Here is a 14398-nt window from a genome sequence, read left to right on the forward strand (position 1 = left end):
TCAGCAAAGTTTGTAGCGTTGTCTTTCATCAATCAAACATTTTGATTCAATCCCCCTAGTCCTAACCATACTGGCCATGCCCAACTAAATTAAAGTTGATTTTGATTTTTAATTATAAAATAACATGCTTTTATGGTCTATCCTTAGCAAGCCTAAAAATCTTGAAAATAGAATTTTGATTCTCAATAAGATCTCACAAGCCCAAAAATTGTTGTTTTCTTGTGTTCGAACCCATTAAATCTCATATTAATGAAGCAACTTTACCGTAAAGACCCTCAACAAGCTAAAAAGTCGCTTTGTGTTTTTGATGTGGGCCAAAAATAAATTAAAAAATCTTTTATTTTTTGTTTTTTCCCTAAAAATTAAATTTTTTTGCTTTAAAAAACTTTTAATTTGTTTTTTTTTTTTAGTTCATAATGAATAATGTATTGTTTTTTTTTTGGAAATAATTTGCAAATATATTGTTTGATTGAAAAATATTAACGTTGAGAAACAATTTCATCATTTTTAATATTTAAAAACTATTACATAAAATATTAAAAAACCATTACATAATAAAAATTATAGTACACGAAATATAACCGTTACAAATATAGCGGTTAAAAAGTTAAAAAAAAATAAAAATAATTAAATAAATATTTTTTTGAAGAGCCAAAATTCGGAGAGCATGATGAAGTGCCTATTTTCGGAGAGCGAAAGCTGATGACGTTGGTTCTTGGAATTGCTGACGTGACTCTTAAAAAATTAAAGTGGTATTTTTAGAAAGTCAAAATTCGAAAAAATTGATGCAGATGTTCTCACACCGATCCTGTTGGCCGGCTAAAGAGCCCCTCACTAGCCAAAAAATCTCTCATCCCGGATGGCTTTAATGATTCACCAAGAATTTATGATGATAATAATAATACTATGATATTATTATTATTATTATTATTTTAAGTATGTGCCACTTTTTGAATTTTATTCTTGGAATTACAATGACTATATAAACGAAAATGTTAAAAGGGTTGTTACCCAAAAAAAAAGAAAGATTTTTTAAAGGCTAAACCGTTAGGTCTGCACATGAACAAGAACTTCAAAAGAAAAGCAAAACAAAGCAATAACAAAGGAAAATTCCACCTTTTTTTATATATATTTTTATTTTTTTTTACAATTTTTTTTGTTCTTGGTACCTTAGAATATTTCGTGAGGTTGTGCCCTTAATGCCCAACATACGTTCTCTCACAATCTCTTGATGGACCATTCTCTGTCTACCAACTCACCGTTTTGTTTCATTTTCGCTTCTTGTAACTTTGAGGTTCCTCACTATGTTGAGGTTCTCTGTGTATCAGAGACTGGAGTTTTTTCTTTTGGTGGTGTCTTTGTTTTGTGATGCTTTCTATCTATTATCTAGTGGCCGCTCTTGCGGGTTGTCTCTATAGCTACGTGGGCATCTGTGTGATAGAGGGCGCGGTTTTGGGATTTTGGCTTCCCTTTGTTGTCCTTGCTGGAAAGGCAATCGTGCGCCATGGGATGTCGAGCTGGGGGTTTTACGATTTGGCTGATTTGCTGGCCATTCCGTGACCATTTTTCCTTTCGATCCGGGTATCACTATAAGTTCTTGTGTTATTATTTTAGTGTTAACTTTCTCTCTGTGTGTTTTGCCTTTTAGCTTTCTAGGTTTACCTTTCTCCTCTTTCTGGGTTTGGCTCCCTGTGGTGAGTAGCTCGGCTATGAGCGAAGTGCCTATTCTTGCTGCCAATTCCTATGGTCGGTGGAACGGTTATGATGGATTTATTGCTAGGAAAGAAAGCTTTTGGTTCAGGAGGGTTCTGTTGATCGCTGTTCTAGCCTTCTAGGCGATGTTTTACTAGTGTTGTTGGCGATTCCGGTGATGGATAATCGTTGTTCTCGTATCCAGCAGGGTTCCTGGGGACTTTGGGCGACACGGTGTTGCACATATTAGTAGCAGGTTGGGGATACCTATCCTGTTTCTTGGTCGACATCGGGTTTCTTTTGCCCTTGCTAATGGTTGTCTGGTTCCTTGCCGGCCATTGATCGCTTCCTTGCCGGCCATTGATCACTTCCTTGCTGTTTAGATTGCCAGCGATGGGAGGCCTTGGGATGCTGACTGCTCAGATAACCATCTTTTCGGCTGACATAATAATGATGCTTTACTGTTGACGTGTTGACCACGGTTATCTATGTCTAAGTGAACCTTCCAGTGAATGCACGACGAATCATATTCTGCTGGGCCTCTTTAATGGTGCTACAGACATGATCATTTTTAATGGGCCTCTCCAACATGTGGGCTATGTGCTTCCTTGGCCCACTTTGCTTTTGCACCATGTTGGGCCAGGATTAATGGATGGTTTTGTCGTATTGTTGTGGATTGTTTGTTCCTTCTTCAGTTGCTTGTGTAAATTACTTTGATGTATTGTGTGTTATGCTTTGTTTTTGTGTGTCTTGTTGTTCTTGTGTTGTGCTGATGTGGTTGTTCATTTTGTTTGCTTTGGTTGTGTTTAGTGGTCATGTTTCTTGTAGTTTCAAGTTAATATCATATGTGATATCGTAATTGCAGTAGCCTTTAACAAATTTTTTTTTTCCTGTCCTTTAACAACTTTCCTATAGTCAAAATTGTAGCTTCTGCATCTTATCAAAGAATTGGATCTCACCTCTTTTTTCTTTTTGCCCTTATTTATTTTGTGCATTTAAATCGATAATTAAATAATTTTAAATCGTTAATGTAACAATAATGTCAAAAAATATCGAATTATCTAATTTAACGCATTGCAGTATTGTTATAGTACAATCTAATAATATTGCATGGGTATTGTATTTTCGATATAAATACTGTATATATACATATCATATTGTGATGTAATTGTTAGAGTCGTGGCTCAAATTCAAATTGAGAATCTTTAATGAAATTGGTTAAACTTTAAACTCAACCGCTTGAACTTTAAACCAATTATGAAAGATGCATAATGGTGTTCTTGTAATTTGTAAAACGTACAGGGTTATCTGAGTACTTTTACAGTTAAAGGGATCTGCAATGCTCCTTCCCGCCAAAAGCTAGCCCCATTTTGACTCCTCTTCGACGCATTTTCATCACTAGTTCGCCTTTCGTTTACTTCTTATACGAATCATAGCAAAAGGGTTATAACGATGGTAATTCAATCTCCAAATTCTGATTTATATCTATGCGAACTTGTATATCAATTGTTTATCATCTCATCGATATATGTTGTGTATCAGTTTCGATTGATATGTTTACAAGTCGTTCTAGTTAGATTCATAACAAAAAATTAGGGTTTCTGGTGCTATAATTCTGAAACTCCTTCTGAATCCGTCGTTTTACAAACTGATACCATCAGGTTATTATCCCTAAACTTTGAATATGACATGTACAATTCACTTGTATGTCTTCTCTTTCTCTCTCTCTCTCTCTATATATATATATATATATATATGCATGTATATTAGATTCTTATCGATACAATTCAGATTATGATAAATAGAACTGACATAATTTGATCTCTCTCTTCTTAGCATGAATTTTAGCAAAAAATTATCAGAGAAAAGTATATTTAAGTTGTAATTGATGTTCGAGGCTGTTCATTGTTTGTAACGATTCTTGTTGTTCCCATAGCTGGAAATTTTAAGTTGAAATTGGAATTAACAATAATAAAGTTGGGATATTGTATATGGGAGTTTTCATGACTATAGTTGAATGACTTGCTTCATTTTAGTCGCATGGTAGATTGGATGTTTGACAAAAGTACAGAATTAGCTGCAGAAATGACTATCCTCTACGAGTAATGCTCTTGATAGAACTTTCCAGTTTGGATTTACTTTTCTGATATTCTCCTAGGATGAAAAATGAGAAAATAAGATTGAGCTCTAACTATGTTTGAAGTGGAATACGTTGAACTGGGATATCTACCTGAGTGTCTGTGGAAATGTTTCAGTCTCATAATAGGTCTGTTGTATCTTCATCATTTAATGATATTGTTTTTGTGCTTCTCCAATTTTTGTGTCATATCTGCATATGGCTTTTAGATATTACAGTATTGATCATTGCATATTTGCCTAAGAATCTAACTTCTACTTCTTCATTGATGTGGCATAGTCAAAGAAAAGAGGTCTTTCCTTGGAAGAGAAGCGTGAGAGGATTCTCCAAATCTTTTATGATTCACAAGATTTCTTCCTTGTGAGTATTGTACACCTGTGATCATTTTACGTGAAAGGATTACACTAATTACTGCAGATGGAGCTGTATGAATTGTAATTGACAGGACTCTTTTTGATATGCAAGCTTCACTTATTCCGATTTCTATAACAATGTAAATGCATATTTCTAATTCTGATTTTGTTCATTTGCATTTTTGGCTATTTTTGGTGGAGTTTCCTAATTCTTTTAAAGGGTATAGCATTAGTGTGAGGCAGAAATAATTCTATAGGTCTTAGTTGCTTCCTAGTGCATCAATTACTGGTTTCCAAAGGCAAGAAATGTAATTTCTGTTTGTAACTTCAGATGTTTATTGTTATGTTTTCAGCAAGAGATATTATTAGATGATAAGTTCGGAATTTTCTTCTTTCATGTTGGATTTCTCAATTGAGATACCACAAAAAATACAAATAAAAAGTTGGGGTGAAAAAAATAATATATGAGTCTTTTATTCTGTCCTGTTATATTTTTATGCATAGTTATTACCGCATGCTAATCAGAGCAGAGGGATTATGGTCTAGGGAAGGGGGCTTGATCATTTAACTACAAAAAGTGATTGAAAAAGTATATTATCATTCGAATGTTTTGGGCTACTGCTTATACAATGGATTGTGGCACATGCAATACACATTGGGGCAATTTTCAAAATTTTATTGGCGTGTTGACATTTTGTTTCTTTGGTGAATTCATTTTGAGAATAAAGTAAAACTGTGCCCTCCATAATACCATACTACAGAATATAATTTACTAGGAACAATTTTCTGAAGAGGCACAATAGGATGTCGTTTTTTTTTTTTAATTAGTGTTCTGACAGAAAATCTTTCTTCTTCTTTTTTCAGCAAGTATTTTATTTATGTTTAGATAAAAGCTCGATAAACATTAAATCAAAGGGATTTCTGTTCGCTATAGGTTTTAGACAGAAAATCTTCCTGGTTTTCCTTTTGGCACTACTTTGAGTTTAATACAAGGGTGCAAAGTTAATTTTTATTGTTCATGTCCCGAGTGTCTTCATGGTGCCTTTATTATGCTAAATACCATGCTTGGGCATGTTCTTCAGGTCCTTTTCCAAGTTTGAACTTGGTTTATAACTTTTACAACGAAATCATTGTAACATTTGTTCATTTTGTCCATGAATTTCAGCTCAAGGAACTCGAGAAGTCGGGCCCCAAGAAAGGGGTTATCACACAATCTGTAAAAGATATTGTCCAAAGTCTAGTGGATGACGACCTTGTTTCAAAGACAAGATAGGAACTTCTGTGAGTAATTATGTCCAGATGCAGTAAAAAAGAAACTCGATTTCTTTTGGGCTCTGAAGCTGAGCATGGATTTTTATTTTATTTTTCATGCACATGAATTTTATAGACTCTTGTTTGAACAACTGTACAAGCTATGTTGAAGTTTCTCCATACCATTATATCTAGAATTTCATAATGCTGATTTTTTTTTCAATATCAGGTATACTTTTGGAGTTTGCCTAGCTGTGCTGGAAATCAGGTAAACTGAGGTTGTTTAGCTTGAATTCGTCATTACTCTCATGCTTATGCTATAAAAAGAGACCATATTTTCATCTTTTAACTAAGTTGATAAGTATTTGATGTTTAATAGCTGAGGAATGTGTCTCGGAAACTCGAATCTGATCTCCAAAGCAGTAAGAAGCGATTTGCAGAACTTGTTGAACAGTGTGATGCCTTAAAGAAGGGACGAGAGGAATCTGTATGTACACAAATTCCATATCTTCCTGTACTTTGGATTAAATTTTACAATGTAAGAATGAACTGTTTGTCTCCTCTCTTTTTAATTATTGCTTTTACCAGGATGAACGAGAGGAAGCCTTAGGTGAGCTAAAAGCTATTGAACAGAAGTATAATGATTTAAAGGTGGGGTCATATCTTATTCTTTTGCCATGCATTGACACTGGAATTTTCTTTCACCCTTGTGACTAGCTCATTATCTGATTTTCAGGATGAGATGAGCCAGTATGCAGACAATGATCCTGCTGCGTTTGAAGCAATGAGTTAAGGAATGCTTATACTTCCAATTGATGCTTTAACTGTATTATTGTGCGCAACTTCCCCTATTTTCTATGAGAACTGAATTTAAAAACCCAAGAGTTCTGAAATTTTATGAGTATTAAGTCATACTGATCTTTTGATATAAATTTTTTTTGCAGAAAAAGCTATTGAAGTTGCCCATGCAGCAGCGAACAGATAGACAGGTTTTATCTCTAAGACATCTCAATTTCTCTTCCCTTCTTTGGGTTGATAAGAATGGTGAAATATTGTAGAATTCTTTGTTTTCCTGACTATTATATATACACTTGACAGACAACATTTTCACGCTGCGCCAATGGTGTTCAAACAATTTTCCCCAGGCAAAAGAGCAGCTTGAGAACATGTACAAGGAGGTATTTTCCTTATTTCTTCAATCTCACATGCATATCCTTGCAAACTCCATCACCATTCCTTCTTCCACTCACAATGCAAGTGTAGGGTCCTTTCATTATTGCACTGTCACTCGGTAATCTATGAAAGGAGATTACAACTCTGATTCGTACAAACATTCATTGCGGTTATGCACTGGAAGTCCTGTTGGCAGTTGTAACTTGTTTGTTTCAATTTCACCAAGAAAATAGTCAAATGTAGGCTCAAGAGCATATTAGAAATGAGAGGTTCTGCATATTTTTTTCTTCGAATTTTCTATGAACCTGTTGCCAATCAGAGGCCTCAGAAGTACATAAGAAACTTTTTTGTTGATTTGCTATATGAGTTCCAAAAAGCACAGCTGCAATGCTACAAAGCTTGATTCTGTTTTCTTATTTCTACTTAATTCTTAACCTTTATATGTACTGCAGGTTGGAATAACAGATGATTTTGACTATTTGGAGTTGCCAGTACTTCCACTTGGTGATCAGGTGCAGGAAGGCAATTCTTAGGTATTGTAGTTTAGCTTTACTTTATAGTACAAAACCCTGTATTGCCACCAAAATATAAGATTTACATGTGCTGTCATTGAGACTGCTTGAGTGGTGTCCTTACTTGCACAGTTATGAAAGGATAATGAGCCTAAACATAAGGTCATTTGACACTCAATTAAATGCATCTGGTCATAGGAGTGATATTTGTAATTTTGAAGAACCAATGTACCGCATCAATGATGCTACTCAGTTGGGACTAGCCTCCCCGAAACCTGTAAACATCTAAATTCTCAACCAGTCTCTCCCAAAGCCGTAACATGTCAATCCCGTTGAAGGTAGTATCTAGAAACTTCACGACCGGGGGGACAGCCCCTTGAGAATGATGCTCTCTTGTTAAAATGGCTTGCTGGTTTATGCTAGTGTTTCTCTCCCAACACATTCATGGTGCCTTGTACATGCGCTTAAATGTATTTGTGTGAGGCAGTCGGAACTTTTGAGGGGATGAAACGTTTACCTAATGCCACTGATCAACCTACCTGTGTCCTTGTCATTGTGCTAAATTGCCTTGTTTTCTATGATCATTTTTTACCCCTCTTTGGTAAGTCATAGGCTGTTTCGCTCCTTGTAGCTTCCAGCTTAATATGTTTTCCAGTCCCATTGCTTGCTTCACAGGTCATGGCTCGATTTTTGTCTGCTACTAAAGTACCAGCTAAGCTCTCTTGTAGGCTCGTAGCTTTTCTTGAATTGTTGTTAGTTTGGTGAATGCAAATACTCGTTGCCACATTAAGACTTTGGATTTGCATTTAAACATTTCAGGCCACTTAGCTTTTAGATTTATTTTTTATTTTATTATTATTATTTTTTTAAAAAAGAAGAAAAATCATAGATGATTGCAATTATTGAGGTTTGAAACAGAAGATTGAAAAAGAATGTGAGTTTTAATTTGTAAAGCACTACAGATTCTTGTACTTCTTTCAGATAAAATACTAGGAGTGACAATTTGTGTTGGCGTGTCATGTTCGTGTCAACATGATTACGATACAAACACAATTAGGGTCGACACGAACACGACACGATTATTAATCATGTCCAAGACCCTTGACACGAATACGTCACGATTATTACACGCATAACACGACATAACACGTGTAACTTGTTTAATAAATGGGTCAAAGACTTGATACGATACGAAAATACACGTTTAAGTTATTTTTGACACGAATACGACTTTTTTATTCTACTTGTTTACCTAAATGGGTCATTTTTTATACGAACATGACACGCTTAGTTAATTGTGTTTACATGGTCAAATACAAATACGACACGTTTAGCTAGCGGGTCAATTCGTGTCGACACGACCACGAGTAGTCCAAACTCAAACTCGTGTCTTGTTTGTATCGTGTTAACGTATTGTATCAATTTTTACTGTCCCTAAAAAATACTGATAATGTTTCCTAAATCATTTGACTTATGCCCGTTTCATTATGTAGTTATTTTCAATTACCCAAATGATCATCCTTCTAATTGACACGACTCTTCTTGGTGTGCCTCAAATGCAAAATTAGGAACAAAGAATGGATTTAATTATTTGTATATTGAATATTATCACAAATCAGATGATTCTCGCATCAGTGTGTTTTGTATGGTCAGAGTCAAAAGCGACAGCCGACAGAACATTCCACAAATCATCCTCTTATTCCAGTCGGGAGTGTGTAGGATTTGACCCTCAGTGGACTAGTGAACACAACTCATCTCGCTAACTGGAGTGAGAACGTCAGCCACTTTCTCCTTACACATGCCGACAATCAACGGTCCAAAATGGGTCTGAGCCCCATGGTAATCTGACAACAATTGGAGTTTGGTTCTCTGCCTCATTTTACACCCACAAAATCTAAGTTATACCTACAATTAGGCATTGCATCCTGGGTTTTGGAGAATAGGAAGAAAGATCAACAGAAGAAGGCAGTTAGACATTTTTGGGTTGGACAAGTTGATAATATATTATGTTGTGACGGCACTTGTTTTATCTCACTGTCTCTGTGAATGGAGTGAATTTAGGGGTGAATTTGTGTGTTTGGGATCAATTTTATATTTGTGGGTTCATGTATTAAAATGATCTCGAGTCTATGAAGCTTGGTAATGCATGCTACGAACTGGTGTTTGTTTTGCAGACTGGAACCAAGGAATAGCATACGTGATCGTGCTGGTTACTGTGGTGCTTACCTATCTCACTTACTAACCTGTTCGTTTTACAATTAACTAATATATGCGATTGTGGTGGTTGCTTTGCTGGTTACCTACATCATTCACTGACCATCTATATATAGGCGGAAATTCAAAATTTATAATGATTAATTGATGCATTTTCTGTCTTGATCTATAATTGAGTACCCATTCCTCATAGTCATTGCTTAATAAGCTGTATATTATATATATATATACACATATAAATTTGATTTCTTCTTCTTGCTAAAGTGTGGTATATAAGTTGGTAGCAGCATCACATGAAATGCGTCTAGCTCACCTGCAAAAGGAACTCTTGCACATCGGATGCTCTATAATATCGCTGAAGTGCTTATTTTAAACCTTTTTTTTTTTGGAAAATATAACAGTTGTCCGGTAGTGTTGTTTTCTCTCAAAATATTCTTACTCATTGAAATTATATTTTAAAATATTTCTCAAGATTTCTTCCAGCAAATCAAAAGGCACGGCACCATATGACATGCCGACGGACTAATAAATCTGTCGATTGAATGATTGACCGGCTTTTAAAAAACTTCTTCCCAGTTATTTGCGAAATGGTAATCAGACGGAGCTCTCTCTTAATATAACTATCTTCAACTTAAAAGGGTTCAAAAAAGTGTAGAAATTACTTTTTTGGAAAAAAAAAACCCAAACAAATTCAAATCTAAATACAACACATTTATCCTAAATATAATAGAGGAGATTAAAGAAACGACGTGTTTCAAGTACACCAATAAGTCCACTGATATATTAACTGCTGTTACTACAGCCACTTATAGAACTTGAAATCCATGCACGGGATCAATTACAGATAACATGGAAAAAGCACCTGCTCACAGTGCCATTTCTGCTTGTAACGCAGCGAGTTCATCTTCCTCAGCCGTGCGCCTCTGAGGAGCAGGTCGAGCTGGTTGCCTGCGTACTGGGACTTGCACGGGAGCCGCAGGGGCTGTCGTTGCAGGCTGAAGAAGCTGTTCCTCCAATTCAGCACCTTCTAATTCTTCAAGCTCAGCTTCCAGTTCATCCTGCAATAACAAGTTCACGCAAAATCAGACATATCACCGCATATACATTTACGGAGAACATAAAGGGCCAAATTAGAACATGTCCTCTATGAATCCGTCCAACTGGAGCTTCAAGGGAACCAAAAGATTGTAAATAGAAGGTAAACCTCATCAAAATCAGCTGCTGCACCAATAGGTGTAGCCAATGCTTCCTGTATCTGTTTCATGTTCTCAGTTTGCTCGTTTATTTCATCCATTGTCTTATCCACATCATCAATGTTCCTGTAAAATAAGATGCCATTTCAAAATAAATAAAATAAGTTTCAGTTAGAATAACTACATGACAATGAAGACAGTGATGTGGTCCACATTGAGTTAATAGTGAGGGAAAGGGGTTATGATAGTAAGGAAAAATAAATAAAATTATTAGCGTGAGGTTTTAACCAAGGTATGGCCTAATAAAACAGAATAGTCGAACAATATTCCAATGGCGGACCCTGAATAATAAGGAAGTCTCTGTTACGATGATCATTTAGGAAAATGATTTGTTTAGGTAAGTTGTCAGCTTAAACCTTAAGGTCAAATTTAAGAATTTTGGAGAAGCTCTAAATAAAGAGGGCTACTTACGTTGCTTTCTGCATTGCCTTCATTGCAGATGCTCCTGTTCTTAATGCATCAACCGTCTCTGTTGTAGCTTTTGCACCTTCTAACATTATCATCTGTCACATCAAAATATATGATCCATAAATTGCTGAATCGTCAAATGCGGCAGAAATTCAACTAGTATTCCTCAACCAATATATGAATTAGTAACATAATTTAGAAAAGAAAAAGGAAGGGGAAAAGCATATTTTGAAAAAATATTGAGCTTACCTGATCATGGATACGTAATTGGTAATTTCCAAGCTGCTCAATTTGCTGTTCAATGAGCCTTTTCGTCTTCAAACATTGTATAGCAGCTGCATGATTAGCAATTGAGGTTTATGGTTAAAAACTGAAAGTACTATATACACCTTGCTGAAGTCAACTAATATATCAATAGAACAAAATATATATCCACACCGGAACAGTCCAAAAGCAAAAAGACACTGCATAATTACTAAACACCAAAGCAGTCCATCACCAATACAACCTTGACAGAGAACTCCCTGTCAAATTTTTTTTTTTTTTTTACCATTAATGATTAATGTTCACCACCCTAGTTTTCTTAGGTAAGTTTGATTTATTGTCATAATAGGGTATACAATAGAAACCCAAGAGTAATTTGTTACATCAAAGCAAGCAAAGAGACTACATGAAGACTTACCAAATTCTTGGGAATGAAAATAGAGTTCCAATCACAGAGATGCAAAGTTATAGAAATACAAATGATGATGTAAAGTTAATGCTAATAGCCAATAAACTAAAAAGACATCAAAGAAATAATTTGCACACAATATCAAACCATGAACTATCTAATCCACCACTGTTTTAAAATAATTAACTAGACCTAAAATATGATCCTCTCAAGAGGAAAGAGCATGAAATCCAGAACCATACCCCTCTTGTTCTTTGCTTTGGTAAATTCCTTGGCCTTTTCGACCTCTGCAGCAGCTTTCTTTTGAAGTACTCTCTCTTTTTTCTCAAGCATTTCAAGTGTCTACACATCATGAAAAGTATAAAGCTCAGAATAATTCAAACAGCAATTGTTGTGAAAGCTATAACAAGTAGCATCACTGCATCAGCAAATAATTAATAGTAAAAAATAAAAATAAAAATAGAAATAAGTTATATCTTTTTTATATATATAAGTAAATAAATGCCACTCTTTTTACTAAAAGAAAATTTGGAGCAAAATTTACAGCTCCAACATCCAACCAGAAGTTGCAAAATAACATCCTATCACTTTATACAAAATCTAACTTTACAAAAATGCATCCAATGAAAAAACTCAAAAATAAAACTGACAGAAGAAAAAAAGCACTTTAATCTGGTCGCCAATTGCCTTTTCCTTTTCTTGTGAAGGGAATCATGTGTGGTAGTTCTAAAAATGAATAATTCACCATCTTCACAAGTTGGAATTCAAGCAAACAACCTACTAGTAATTCAGCAAGGATATTAACAAACTACACCATAGCACCTCTACTTCGATTGAAGGATTGGGAGAGGCAACATCATGATGATTTCATATCATAGGGTATATTTTTTGCATTACCGTTAACATGTAAAGTGTTACTGATTATATAAGACCTTAGTAAAAAAAGATGTAAGGAATAACTTTCCTATCCTTTAGTTCCTCAAATATATATATGTATATATCCAACAACATGGTTTCTCGACAATATATATCCTTTGAGTAATGCATGAGAGCCAGAGAGATAAGCTCTCTTTGTTTAACCACAAGACTTTTTGAGATGTGTAAAAAGTCAAAGAGCTCACCATGAGAGAGCACTCATGATAGCATTACTCATATCCTTTTGTTTTCTAAACCGCTGTTTCATAAATTATCTAGATGGAAACCTGCCAATCTACACTTTCAATTCCAAAAATTGGGGGAAACACTGCCAGATTAAACCAATAAGATCCCAAAAGCCCTAATCATTCAACTATGGTAAACTCAAATTAACCTAAATTATAAAAAACGAAATATGCATCGAATCATATTACATAGCATGAATGGAATCAACAAAACCAATAAGATCGACCAAATAACGTATTATGACTATTTAGGTCTCGTACCTCGTTTAGCTTATCCAACGTCGCAAGAGCATTGGTCTCTTGCTTGGGTTTGCCGAAAATCCGCGTGAACATGATCGATTCAATATAAAAAAAAAAAAAACTCTCGACACCTCCGAATCAAAAAGTAATGTTGCGGTTATATGAACCCTAATTCTGATCGATCGAAAGAAATAAATGAAATACCTCTGACTTTGATGCTGGGGCTTGAAGGCCAACGATCGATTAATAGATGGACTAAAACTGTGGGTGTTAGGGCTTCCTAGGAGAGGAGAGAGAGAGAGAGAGAGAGAGTGTGTGCAGAATTGATCTAAATACGGTGAAGGAGACGAAATCGCTAACGAAGAGAGAGACACAAGGGTAAGCAATGGCTTTGCCTATTACGTATGCAGGAGTCCACGCGGAGACCAGTTTATGGGTTAGAAACGCGTGTGGGTTCCACAATATAAGTAACCGATGCGAACGATGTCGTTTGTTTTGGTTAACTGCAGAAAGAAAAAATTTCGAATCATAAAATCAACCCCCAATTTTGGAGAGTTTGCAAAGTTTTGACACACAGGAGTTTGCAAAGTTTTACACGCGTTTGTTTTGATGACCCTTATTTGCCATCTTTTTGTAGAGGCATTCTTTTGAATATTTGATAACATATCATGACATTATTTTTTCATGAGAAGTTGCATTTGTGGCTATATAGGCCTTAATTTGTAAACCTATTCTTTTGAGCACGATTTTATCATTTCAAAGATGTATGAATGCTTAAACGAGGACCTTGATTTTTAAATAATGTATGAAAGATGTTATTTAATGATTTAATACAATGTTTTTGTGTTAAATGATGTCATTGGGATTTATGTACATGTTGGTTGCCTTGGATTGCATTGGAATAGGTTGGGTTAGTGATATAAATTGATCACATGGGGTTTTGGGCATGATTTCATCATCTATGTGGAGGGCATTTATACGCGGGCATCTGTGCGCATAGATTCCTTGAAGTGTGCGCACAAATGAGCAACTATACGCACAGATCCCTCATGTGTACGCACAGATGGCCCTGCAGCTTGTCCACTTCACTAGCTTGACTATGTAAATGATACGATGACCCAAGTGTATTGTCCAGTATTTACATTTTGCCCGTTCTTCAATATAATTACATATTTACCCTGGACTTGTCCTTAATCACTAAATAACCCTAGTAAATGACAGTTTTACCTTTCTTTTTTTTTTTTTTTTTTTTCGAGTCTTAAGCCATATATGACCATGCCAAATGACTATTTTACCCTTGAGGACTCTAAAATTATTATATTAATAGAAAAT

General features: G+C 35.2%; 1 protein-coding gene and 1 pseudogene across 1 annotated transcript; one reads left to right on the plus strand and one right to left on the minus strand.

The window, feature by feature from the left end:
* The first annotated feature begins 1033 nt into the window (after positions 1 to 1033).
* Positions 1034 to 9536, plus strand: LOC132280181 (meiotic nuclear division protein 1 homolog; annotated as a pseudogene).
* A 507-nt stretch (positions 9537 to 10043) lies between these two features.
* Positions 10044 to 13454, minus strand: LOC132280182 (vacuolar protein sorting-associated protein 32 homolog 2-like). Its single transcript, XM_059782318.1, has 6 exons — positions 13088 to 13454; positions 11909 to 12008; positions 11243 to 11328; positions 10997 to 11088; positions 10537 to 10651; positions 10044 to 10390 (listed from the first exon to the last, which is right to left on the minus strand). The coding sequence occupies exons 1-6, from the start codon at positions 13157 to 13159 to the stop codon at positions 10199 to 10201; spliced, it is 657 nt and encodes a 218-aa protein (XP_059638301.1). The 5' UTR covers positions 13160 to 13454; the 3' UTR covers positions 10044 to 10198.
* Between the last annotated feature and the right edge of the window lie 944 nt (positions 13455 to 14398).

This window comes from Cornus florida, unplaced genomic scaffold (assembly GCF_030987335.1).
Source record: "Cornus florida cultivar Cherokee Brave unplaced genomic scaffold, ASM3098733v1 CherokeeBrave_3.0.0_Hap2_Chr10, whole genome shotgun sequence".
Lineage (NCBI taxonomy): Eukaryota > Viridiplantae > Streptophyta > Magnoliopsida > Cornales > Cornaceae > Cornus > Cornus florida.

Coding starts and splice junctions, on each gene's coding strand:
- LOC132280182 (XM_059782318.1), bottom strand. CDS start 13,159: ATGTTCACGCGGATTTTCGGCAAACCCAAGCAAGAGACCAATGCTCTT. Junction 12,009..13,087: donor CGTTGGATAAGCTAAACGAG/GTACGAGACCTA, acceptor CATGATGTGTAG/ACACTTGAAATGCTTGAGAA. Junction 10,391..10,536: donor CAGCAGCTGATTTTGATGAG/GTTTACCTTCTA, acceptor TTGTTATTGCAG/GATGAACTGGAAGCTGAGCT.